General features: G+C 34.0%; 2 protein-coding genes across 2 annotated transcripts; both read left to right on the plus strand.

Annotated features, from left to right (window-relative positions):
* The first annotated feature begins 1,376 nt into the window (after positions 1-1,376).
* On the plus strand, positions 1,377-2,415 carry LOC140801284 (uncharacterized). Its single transcript, XM_073156314.1, has 2 exons — positions 1,377-1,588; positions 1,682-2,415. The coding sequence occupies exons 1-2, from the start codon at positions 1,427-1,429 to the stop codon at positions 2,303-2,305; spliced, it is 786 nt and encodes a 261-aa protein (XP_073012415.1). The 5' UTR covers positions 1,377-1,426; the 3' UTR covers positions 2,306-2,415.
* A 2,120-nt stretch (positions 2,416-4,535) lies between these two features.
* LOC140801310 (uncharacterized) lies at positions 4,536-5,753 on the plus strand. Its single transcript, XM_073156341.1, has 2 exons — positions 4,536-4,770; positions 4,919-5,753. The coding sequence occupies exons 1-2, from the start codon at positions 4,609-4,611 to the stop codon at positions 5,573-5,575; spliced, it is 819 nt and encodes a 272-aa protein (XP_073012442.1). The 5' UTR covers positions 4,536-4,608; the 3' UTR covers positions 5,576-5,753.
* Positions 5,754-12,511: the final 6,758 nt, after the last annotated feature.

Here is a 12,511-nt window from a genome sequence, read left to right on the forward strand (position 1 = left end):
AAAATTCTATCCGTATCCGAATCCGTATCCGAATTGGATATAAAATTTTTATCCGAATCCGATCTGAATCGGGTCAGATAGCGGGTCGGGTCGGAGTTAATCCGACCCATTTTCACCCCTAGTTGTAGATCATGATGTCTTCAATTTTATCTAATTGGTTTTATAATATTTGGATGCCAAATAATTATTTTCTAAATATTTTTCTAAAATTATGCTAAACTAAAATTTTGTAGTTTAAGTACGAAAACTATGCTCCTTTTTTTTATGCTACTTCCTTTTCTTCTTTTATTTTTAATTATTTTCTCTTTTTTTCTATACAAATCTTTCTAATTGTTTAATAGTTTTTAATTAATAAAATAAGATATTAATTAAAGATAGTGATGAGATAATTAAGATTAGTCTCTTACTTTATCATAATAATCTCATCATTATCTCCGATTAATCTCTTACTTTATTTTAAGTGATTTGATATATTTGTATAAAAAGAAGAGTGAACCCTTAAAAAAGAAGAGGCAATAACAAAGAAGAAAGAGAAGCAACAACAGAAAAGAAAAAGAGGAAGAAGAAAATATATTAACAACTTTTATAAAAATAAAAATAATTTTCATTATTTTTTATACACATTCTGTATACTGTAGAATTTACATATTTTACCATTAAAATTTGCAGAGTTATGTTTTTTTTTGTTATTTAACTAATCATAATTATATCACAACTATTTCCTAATAATATTTTATTTTATTAATTAAAGATGATTAGAGAGACTTGTATAGAAAATAAAGAAGATTAACAGATACAAAAATGAGTAAAAAAGGAAGAAAATTAGTGTAGAAGATGATGAATAAAAGCATGGGCCATCTCTCTTATAGTGTTCTGTCAATATTTAATGAGACACTAAACAATTGAAATGACAAAGTTGGAAGAAAATGAGAAAAAAAAAATCTAATCGTGCCTCACGGAATCAAAAACTCACTTAAATAAAAAACAAAACCAAGTCTACGTCACAACATCAAAATCCAACTATATTTTAGATGCAAATCGCTCACGATACACTAAACAAGAGGAGAAATAGTCAACACAAAACGATTACGTAGTACATGACTTCAAATAGTGTCAGACTAGGACCTTCTAAAGTACCATATCCGAAGCATCTAATAAGATACGCCGACTTTGCCGGCGTTGATTTCGGATCCAAAGGACCAGGTGTCAAATTTCTTATATATTTATTTTCTCCCGAGGCACCACAGTTACAAATGCAAATTGAATTAATAAGAATACGCAAACTTAATAGCAATGGAATCTTTCAGCTGCTGCTTCTATATATATTAGCAATAATCAACTCAAAAGCTTTCAGCTGCTGCTTCTATATATATTAGCAATAATCAACTCAAAAGCTTTCATCTCACCCTAGCTCCTCTTCTTTGCCATGAAGAAAGAAGATCTAGACTTCGTCTTGGTCCCCTTGGGCCTAACTATCATGGTGGCCTACCATGTATGGCTCGTCTACCGCGTACTTCGCCATCCGACGAAGACCGTCATCGGCATCAACGCCATCAACCGCCGCATTTGGGTTGAAAACATTATGGAGGTAAGCCAGAGGACGTACTTCATATCTCGATATCTCTATCCTACTTATACGACGAACAATTCTCTTACACTGATCTATATATTTTTCACAAAGGACCCTGCAAAGAATGGCATCCTGGGAGTCCAGACCCTAAGGAACAACATAATGGCATCAACTCTATTAGCTTCCACTGCCATCATGCTAGCCTCGCTAATCGCACTGCTTATGACAAGCAGCAGCAGCAGAAATAATGAGAGTGGATCAAACTCCCATGTTTTCCGAGGGCAGAACATTGTGTTCGGAGACAGGAGCGACCTCGGCCTCTCCATCAAGTTCTTCGCCATCTTGGTCTGCTTCGTGCTCGCCTTCCTCCTTATCGTGCAATCCGTTCGTTACTACAGCCATGCAAGTCTCCTCATCTCTGTGCCGGTCAAGAGACAACGCATGCCGCCGGAGTTCGCGGCGGAGTACGTCGCCCGGGCTTTGAACAAAGGGAGCTACTTCTGGTCCCTTGGCCTCCATGTCTTGTACATCTCGCTTCCTTTGTTCATTTGGGTATTTGGGCCCATTCCGATGGTCTTGTGCTCCTTCATCTTGGTCTGCTTACTTTATTTTCTTGATGCATACTCGGGTTACGGTGTGAGTTCTGAGGAGGAGGAGAAGAGAAGGGAGAATGGCAGTGTGACTGCATTGGAGCTTGGGTTAGGTACTGAGACAGTTGCTGTCCGGCGGTTCTAGAGAACTGCGAGAATAATCTGAAAGGTTTCAATATCATTCAACAGTCGTTGAAACGATCTCGAGAAGTGATTATGATGATACCGTGAGCATTATAGAATAAAGATTGGTCATTAGATCTGCTTATGTTTTCAGTGCAACATTCATGTAGTTTTTATGCTTAACTTTTACATTTTAAAATTTAATTACTATTTTATATACAGTAACTCAGATCCAATATGTCAAGCATAATACACACAATACAATCAATATAAAAATATGCATGTAATTTCAAAAACTAAATTTCGAATGCTTATAACATATATGCACAATATTTAAAGCACAAAATAAACTACAATCAATTCTCCACATAAATTAAATTCTTCTCTTTTTTTTTTCATAAAATGACAAGGATAATAAAAGATAAGAATACAATGCATTAAGATGAAGTGAAGCGATCCATCAAAAGAATGCAATCGAATCATTTGAATAGTGCTCGATCTCCAAAATTCAGATCAAATTTTTTTAACATTAAAGTTTCAAAAATCTGAATCAAATTATATAAATACAAGCACAACACCATCAAAATCACAAAACTTATATGTTTCTAATCATTTTCAATCCAATCCAAGCACTACAAATATGAAAACTTGTTTATATGTGCCAAATTTAATTAATGATATCTTGACTCAAATAGAAACATATTAAGCTGAGCTAATATGTGTCAAAATCCATTTAAGCGATAGGAAATCCAGCACATAACATAAAACGAATGATTTTAAGAACCAAATTTTCACATAAGATTCGACCATGCACAAATTAATTTATATAGGTAAAAAATTAATTAATACTTTATATATATATATAAAGTATGAAGTATTTTCTCACACCTAATCTAACTTAATAAGGAAGAGTATTTCCTCCAAAATATCTATGTTTTACGCGTTAATGGTGAACATGTCTAATCATTTCTCCATACTTCATTAAATAAAAATCAGAGTTATTAAAAACTTTTTTAAAAAATAAATAAATTAGTAAATATAATAATATAAAAAGAATTTGCAATAGAAATATAAAATGGGGAGAAAGTAAACATATCAAGTTTTTAAGGCAAAACTCTCGTTACTAATCTTTGTTGTCGTGGATATACAAACCTTAGACTTTCACAACAGCAATTAATCTCTTCTTCACTCAGTTAACCCCTTTTGAGGCACCTGACCTATACTCTACAAGAATATTAGGCAATTAATTTGATTGTTTATGTATGCAATCAAAAATTGGGATGGTTTAGCAGCAAAAGAAATTGTAAAATAGGTGGTCTAAGAGCATACACTAGAGCTTGCCTTGTGTATTGTCCTCGACTAGCTACATCACCGTACAAATTATTATTAATAATAGCGTGTTGGCTTGGCTTATTAAGAAAAAAAGCTTAATTTCTTTCACATAAAAATTTAAAAAAAATTAAATAAAGATAACCATCCACATCGACATTTTTGAGATCTCTATTTGACCTCATCAGAGTCAACGAACACGTCTTAGGAGCGCAGAAGAAAAGATTATGTAGTGTTAGTTTTTTTGTGATTACCATAAATAGAAAGTAAAGTATTTCATAATAAAAATTATTTAGATTTATTATAAATATTAAATTAAAGTTGTTTCAATTTGAAGAATGGTATTGTAAGAATTCTGTTCAAAATCTGTTCGAACAAGATTTGATTTCGTTCGATTGAGATAAATCTATTCCAATAAAAATTTTAGAACGCAATATATTCCAACGTGGAAAATCTATCTAAACAGATATTTTCAGATAGTAATATATTTCCAACATAATTTCAAAGAGAAACATTAAGAATATTTTATAAATATTAATTTTTAAATTAGATAGCAGAATATTCCTATGTTATATTCTATTGTGTTAAGTGCAAGAGGGTCAAATTAGCCCAATATTTTTTTTGTGAATAAATTCAAAATGTATGCTTCTAACTGGATAGGTCAAAAGTCAAAACTATAATACTGCATAATATATGGTGGTAAACATTATTTTTCCAAAATTATATATATATGTATATATAATGTCACTAATTGACCGTAACTTGGCTCGGCTGTCATACCAATATATATATATATATATATATATATATATATATATATATATATATAGACTTTTCAAAACAAGGTTCTCTGCAGAGCTACAACCTAAGGGATCTTCTTTTTCTATATAAGCATCGCATGTATGTTGAGTCTGGCCATACATAGAAACGATTCAAAGCTTTAGGCTTTCTATATCTCTTCTACTTTACTTTCGTCTTCTCCTCCTCCTCCTCCTTATGAAGAAACAAGATCTAGATTTCATCTTGGTCCCTTTAGGGTTAGCTATTTTGGTGGCCTACCATCTATGGCTCGTCTACCGCATCCGTTTCCACCCGACCAAGACCGTCATCGGCATCAACGCCATCAATCGCCGCATCTGGGTTCAAACCATTATGGAGGTCACCTCTCCTTCACTCTCTCATACCCAACGTCTAAATTATACTTCTCACATACATACATACATACATATATATATATATATATATATATATATATATATATATATATATATATATAATCTTTTGAAGCTATCTTTAATACGTACAGGACCCAGCGAAGAATGGTATCTTGGGAGTCCAAACCCTGCGGAACACCATAATGGCCTCAACCCTATTAGCCTCCACCGCTATCATGCTCGCGTCTGTCATCGCTGTACTGATGACTAGCAGTACTAGCAGCACAACAGACGGAAATTCTCGCATACTGAGAGGACAAGACGTTGTGTTCGGCAACAGGAGCGACCTCGTCTTATCCATCAAGTTCTTCTCCATCTTGCTCTGCTTCCTGCTCTCCTTCCTCCTCAACGTGCAATCCATTCGCTACTACAGCCACGCCAGCATCCTCCTCTCCGTCCCAATCAAGAGCCAACGCATCGCGCCGGAGTTCGCGGCCGATTACGTTGCCCGGGCCTTGAACAAAGGGAGCTACTTCTGGTCACTCGGCATCCATGCCTTCTACATCTCTCTCCCTTTGTTCTTATGGATCTTTGGGCCTATTCCTATGATTCTATGCTCCTTGGTTTTAGTTTGTGTGCTTTACTTCCTCGACGCCTACTCTGGTTATAGTACGATCCACGAGGAGGAGGAGAAGAAGAAGGATTTGGAACTCGGGTCGTGTTCCGCCCCCCCGCCGGAGCCAAATGGCACTAATGCTGCAGCCTGCTTGAGCCAGCGGTCCGTCCGACCCACGGCGGGCTCCCTCTAATCTAAATTTCTGGCTTCGATCGCCTCTGAGGGCGATATTTTCTTAGTTTTAATTCACATGCAGGTAGCGTCCCATCTGATATATTAATTCAACCCCTCGTTGAATTGAATTGGGATGTTGTGCGCTGTGGATATGTATGCGGTGCATGAATAAAGAATGGTTTAGAGGAGTGTATGAAGTCATGGAGTACGTAATCTTTGGCTATGTGTTTATGTCTGATACGTAAGATTCAATGCATGCAACAGCTATATCGTTTACTTTTTATATTAGTCGATGATTCGATTCGTGTATGAAGTCATGCTGTGTTCATGGTGTTGACTTGGATTAGTTAATTAATTAATTGATTGCCCCTTGCATTAGGCCACGGATTCCACGCGCTGCATGTTTTTAAACTTTTACTGGCTTCCTTTAGTTATTGCATAATAATTTTCAAAGATAAATATAAATAAGGTATTTTTATAATTTTACTCATATTTTATTATTTGGTTGTAAAATATAGATAAAACTATAATGATTAAGTATGTCAATTAAAATCATTTTAAGATGAAAAGATCAAAATGCCCTCATAATAGATAGTAGGTAATAACACAATGTATCCCTAATATGCCTTATTGATGGTCATCTCATGTTCTCTTTCTAGCATTAGTAAAATGACATTGTAAGGAGAACTCAAAAAGTGCGAGCCAATTATTTCATTAATTATGGATTGAAAAACAAATTTAATGAAACTATTGGAAATAATTTAAAACAAACTGAGAAATAAAAGAATAAAAATAATAAATGAATCAAATAGATCTAACATGATAGATCGAAGACGGAGAGCAATCGACTATTGTGATAGAGAGATCGGCTATTGAGATGGGGGAAGAAAAATGGAAAAAAAAAGGAAAGGGTTAGATATAGATATGATATTTTGGTTATTTTCTATTAATAAAAATTCTACTAGAAAATGTGTATAATTTTATCTTATATTCCACCCTATGATAAGATTTTCTACTTAACTTGTTGATTTAATTTATACAAGGTTTGATCAAAATGTATAGAAATAAGTATTTGGTTACAAAACATAGTTAAGAGAGATCTTATTTATGAATAAGTATCTTTTATTCACAGACCAAATGCCGAGTTAATTAATAGTTTAGTCCAACGGAATGCCTCTTAACTAAATTGTTTCACTGTTAATTAAATATGTCTGTATGCGTCTTAATTAAATCGGCATGGTATATGGGACTGGTGAGGATCAAAGTTCCAAGCAATGTACGACATTCATGACGACACAGTTGTCAAATGGGCATCAAGTGCAAGATTCTGCCAAAGTTGACTTAGTACTCAAAAAGATATAAATTACAAATATGAAATATACACCATCACATAGTTTGATGTTTGCTTTTATACTAAGTTCTAATGGCTGATAATTTTTGACCCAACATGATAATTATATATAAATCCAAAGGCTTTGAATTAGTTTTGTCCATTTAAGTTTGCGTTTTAGTACTTCAATTAGTTTTGTCCATTTAAGTTTAACCAAATCCCGGATAATTTATTAATCACCCAATAAACCGATTATAATCATAATAACTTGTTTATCACCAGAATAATTTATCTATAAATCATGCAACCGTATAACTAGCTTAAATCTAACTCATTAAAATATATATAATAAATAGATAATGTCTAAGCTTAAATCTAACTCATTAAAATATATATAATAAATAGATAATGTCTAAGTTTAACATTCAACCCAATTTAATAAACCAATGCAAGTTCTTAGGCAGGGGCTTAAGAAAGGCTTGAATTTAACTTGATCCAATTGTCTATATTACATGTTTTGTATATATATATAGTCTATCTATGTAGTCCGGTATAAAGTAATATATTATTGTTAGAATATAAAATATAAAAATTATTGTTCTCTTAATTTAAAAAAATCATAATTTTTATATTTTATATTCTAATATATATATATATATATATATGGACATTTTTAATTTCATCGCTGCGAGGGTGCTAATGAGTGCCAACGACTGATGCAAAATATTCAGCTTAATAATTAAAGAAAAAACAATGAATGAAAACTAGCTAATTTGTAGAGGTCATAAACAATTATATAGAGAAACTAAATTTATATGTTCATATTGTAAGTGCATAAATATATATATATATATATATATATATTCTTTAGAGGAAGAAAATTGCTACATGATGTAGCATGCATCGAGGGAGGAATTCATGACAGTCTGAGAACATTGGAAGGATCTTGGTGGAATCAAAGGGTCTCAGGATGACATCACTGAATCGAGTAATACATTATTTTGGGTGGAAACATCGTTCTAAGAAAAAATAAATAGCATTGAGCCCAATGTTTTTTTTTTGCCAAATTCCATCGTTTAGGTCTTAAAAATTATAATTTTGCTATTACTTTTCGTAGAGATCTTGGATTTGGATAATTCCTTCCGTGTTTGAATTTCTACGATTAGCTTTATCTTTTTCTCTGTGTCACTTATACTATGTTTGGCAAAATTATGATATTACCCTTTTATGTTATTTTATATTGCTAAAAGATTGTAATATGAGATTATTGAAGATTGAATAAAATTATTAGAGTTTCGTTTTCCATTGTTCTTGGTATTTTTTGAATCAATAAGATTTTGAGGACTTAGTTCTTGGTATTATATTGGAAAATCAACAAGATCGAGGAAGGTGTTCTTGCTTTGGCTCGTCGGTGTCCTTACACGCTTGCTCCCTACTTCAGCTGGTATCAGATATGCTCTTCTTTGCACCGTGCTACTAGGAAGACGTATCGATGTGCAGGAAGTCCCATATTGAGGAGGTGTATAATCGTGATCATGAAAATATTGCTTGCTTGACACAAAAGGTCAAGGCACTAACTTGGCAAATTGCTGCGTTGACTACTTTGGCTCAACAACAAAACCATCTGCCTCCCGTCCGGAATATCCATGTATCAAATGAGGAGGCATATGATCTCGAAAATCTTTTTCCTAGTCATTAGGCATGGGAAAGAAAGTTGACAGTCCACCGTGATTTGGAGTGATGGGAATCACGTTTGAAGACTAAAGTGCCTGAATTCCCTAAAAGCTTGCAACCCAAAGAGTTTCTAGATTGGATTGCCATGGTGGAGGAGGTCTTGGATTTTAGGGAGGATCTTGATGGCAAATGAGTTTCTTTGGTCTCTACTAGGTTTTAGGATCGTTGCTGCATGGTGGCAATACTCCAAACTCAACGGATCTCACCAAGGGAAGTAGAAGATAGAGTCATGGGAGAAGTTGAAGAAGCATATGCATTCAGTGTTTTTGCCCCACAAATACATGAGGCGGTTGTATCTACGACAAGAAGCGTGTAAGGTTGATGTTTACATCTAGAGTTCTATTAGTTGATTGTACGCAATGACCTTTCAGAAATGGAAGACCAATTGATTTCTCGCTACATTGGAGGTATGCCTCGATAAGTTCATGATACTCTTAAATGTTTGACCTTTATTCTGTTTCAGAGGCACATCAAAGAGCTTTGCAATTAGAAATGCTATCTGGCCGCAAATCTGGTGGTTACACTAGCGTTGGGAGGAACAACATGAACTCAAAACCATCTAGTTGAACTCCAGTTGCAATACCTACTACGGGGAACATCAAGTTTTCTCGAATAAAGCGCTTGTTACTGGGGCTGGTCCTTGTTCTTAGAAAAGTGGTGAACTTGGACATCGGATGACCGAGTGCCAGAAAGGGGTCCGAGTTGGCAAAGGTCCGTTTGTGGACAACGAAGAACTTGTAGAAGGTGACCTCCATAATTTTTGATAGGATGTTTGTGTATGATATAGCTGATGAATATTAATTCCCAAAAGATCATATGATAGGGATCAAGGGCCACTAATGGTTGTTTGGAAAGCTTAATTCACTAGCGAAGAACAGACGATGATGGGTGGCTAAGCAAAAATATTTTCATTTGCTTCACTTTGCCCCCTTGTGCTTTAGGCTAATGTGAAAATATTAACTTTCATCAAACTAATGAGAAAGTACAAATTACCATAATACTTATATAGTATTAATAATTTTGTTGTTTGAATAAATATGAATCTTCTACCCATATTGTTAAGAAGATTCAAATTTTTTCTTCCCCATATATTTAAAGAAAGTTGCATTGTGATAGTTTAATATTAACTACGATTTAAGGTTTATAATCTTAGATTGGAGATGACTGAAGAGGTTTATAATCTCTAATAGTATTTTTCTGTACTTTTGCTGTTAGTTTGGATAAAAAATGTTAATAGATTTGCATTAGTCTAAACAACATGGTGTAAAGCGATATGAATAAAAGTTCAAAAGGATAGTTTGATTTTAGGCATAACTACAAGGGGTAATTTATAATTTATTACGATAAAATTTACTCACATATAAAATTTAAAAATAAGAAAATGCTCACTATAATAAATTTTGAATTGGATTTCAAAATGCTCACTATAATAAATTTTGAATCGGACTGTTGAAGAGCTTCTTGCTGTTGGTCCCAAAAGATCCGTAGTGAATTAATCGAGGCCTGTGGAGAGGAGCTTCTTGCTGCATGGCAGCTGTGCTTCCTTGTTCACCATCAATAAAACAGTCGGGCTGCCAACATCAAAATCCAATAGTGGATTTCTTTCTTTCCTTTCTTTTCCTTTTCTTTGCTGTTTCTACTACATGAATTTTCGAAGAGGATCCCAACTACCTGTGGAACTTACTATTCTTGTTCAGTAAATAACAGTGATGTGGAGAAATGGATGCAGTTTTGATCTCGTCTTCTTTTCTCTATGATGCCTAGTTTTGACTAGGCTTATTTAGTTGTAAATATTTTCAGGCAACCAAATAAATGGTTATGTAGATCTTTCCTGAATCCATTTTTGATTTTGCTACTACTACTGCTCACAAAAATGATATAATTTCTTCTACAACAAGAGGAGAGGAAAGTTCCAAGGATAGACTATCCTGGCACTGGTTCCAAATATCCGAAAAGGATATCTGAAAACTGATATTTGTAATTCAAATTCTTCATTTTTGCTTATAATTTTTTTTCTTTGAGAGAAATAGAAATTTAATAGTGTCCTAATTAAACTAGAATTTAAATCCAGAAACACTCGTACAATAGGAGTCTCTTTTAATAATTTGAGCACTATCTTGTCGGACTATAATTTTTATATAACATCGTATTATTATTTTGTCTACTTTTTAACCCTACACTTTGGTTTATTTACCTCTAAAAACTTAGTAAATAAAAAATTATTAAGACACTTCCTACCCTAATCCCTCGTTAACTATGTCTACTAATATATAACCTTGAGAAAAATGTTAAAAGAAGCTAGGATTTTGTAATGGTACTTTTGGCAAGGTAATTATTTTTTAAAAGAAGAAAAACTACATTACCTAACTGCTAGAGATACAAAAGTCATCGCCAACATCCGCGACTAAAAGTTGTACCAAAAGGTTGAGAAAAGACTCTCCTAGGTATATCTACATATTATATTTGTACCTAAATTTGCTAATTAGCCAGTAGACTTGTTAGTTTTAGGGTAGATATGTTTAGCATTTAAACAAGAATAATGAGGAGGAAATTTGCAATCATATATAAGGTAGGCCAAAGTCCAAGGCGCTAAGTGAAGGTCCTTCATAATGTTTTAGACCTGATCATCACTGGGCCTAACGTGCCCATGCTCAGCCCGAACACACCCTATTTTAACTAGGCTAAGCCTAGCTCAAGTCTGAAATGGTAATGGGTGGCACAGTTTAGGCCTTTGCCTACTTGACCCACTACACTCGACTGCAGACTGGCCCATTATGCCAATCCGTTCCTATAAAATATATACTACTATATAAATATGTTCCATGAAAAGTACACTTGGCCCATTATGATATATGTTATTTTTTATAACCCAACCCGTTACGGTCGACTTGAGTCCAATATATCACGGGCTAGTGGGCAGTAACATACTTTAATATTCTAGCTTGACCTGAACACAGCCTGGCAAACATAATCTTGAGCACAATTATCTTGAAAAGCTCGACTTGAACCAAACCTAACCCACTTGCTGATCACCTCTATAATGTTTACTAGTGACATAGAGACAATTTCACCTCTAGGTGGGTGATTCTATGTAGGATGATAAAGCTTTCTTGAGGAGGATAGCTTTAGTCGATAAGGCAAGTGGTAAACACCGAAGTGACTTTTGCTATAATCAAGGAACACGATATGGACCATAAGGTGAAATCTACCACACTAGATTTGTCGTGACTTGAGAATGAACTACCATTGTTAAGATTGAGGTGTAACACCCGCCATCAAATACATGCCCTTCACGTGGGTAGAACCCATGTGATTACCACGTGACTCGCTGTTCAATGTTTCAACACAATATATAAGAGAAAAATCCACATTTTCTCAAATAATATATTAGAAAAAGCCCATAACACTAAGGCTACAATAACCCTAATATACATATCCATACAAACATAAATCAATACCCATATAGGAGTAACAAGCCATCTAGATTAATTTATATGAAAATAGAATAAAATAAGAGATAGAAGACTAAACACTAGTGTTCGCCAGATCCTCCACAAGCCCGAGTCAACTATTAATCTGAAAATAGTTTCACCAAATGGTGGTTAACATAAAGCTCAGCAAGTATCTACTATTATAGTCTAAAAATAGTGCAATGAATGATGTAACAATAAGTAAATCTGAATATGTACATCATGATCAAATCAATGCATTAGTATCTCATATTCAACATGTTCATCTAATGTGTATATACATTAGCAATCGATAACCTATCATGTATCAATCTAGACTATCAAGTCTTTAAACTTGAGCTCACATCGAGCTCTGCCCATAGGCCTATACACATGATATATATTATCTTATATTACCAAGTTTGTAACACAGGCTCATATA

Source organism: Typha latifolia, chromosome 14 (genome assembly GCF_019914945.1).
Source record: "Typha latifolia isolate L0001 chromosome 14, TyphaL0001v2, whole genome shotgun sequence".
Lineage (NCBI taxonomy): Eukaryota > Viridiplantae > Streptophyta > Magnoliopsida > Poales > Typhaceae > Typha > Typha latifolia.

Excerpts from the sequence above, each read along its gene's own strand:
- LOC140801284 (XM_073156314.1), top strand. The coding sequence starts at position 1,427 with ATGAAGAAAGAAGATCTAGACTTCGTCTTGGTCCCCTTGGGCCTAACT. Across the intron at positions 1,589-1,681 it reads GGGTTGAAAACATTATGGAG|GACCCTGCAAAGAATGGCAT; the intron begins GTAAGCCAGAGG and ends TTTTTCACAAAG.
- LOC140801310 (XM_073156341.1), top strand. The coding sequence starts at position 4,609 with ATGAAGAAACAAGATCTAGATTTCATCTTGGTCCCTTTAGGGTTAGCT. Across the intron at positions 4,771-4,918 it reads GGGTTCAAACCATTATGGAG|GACCCAGCGAAGAATGGTAT; the intron begins GTCACCTCTCCT and ends TAATACGTACAG.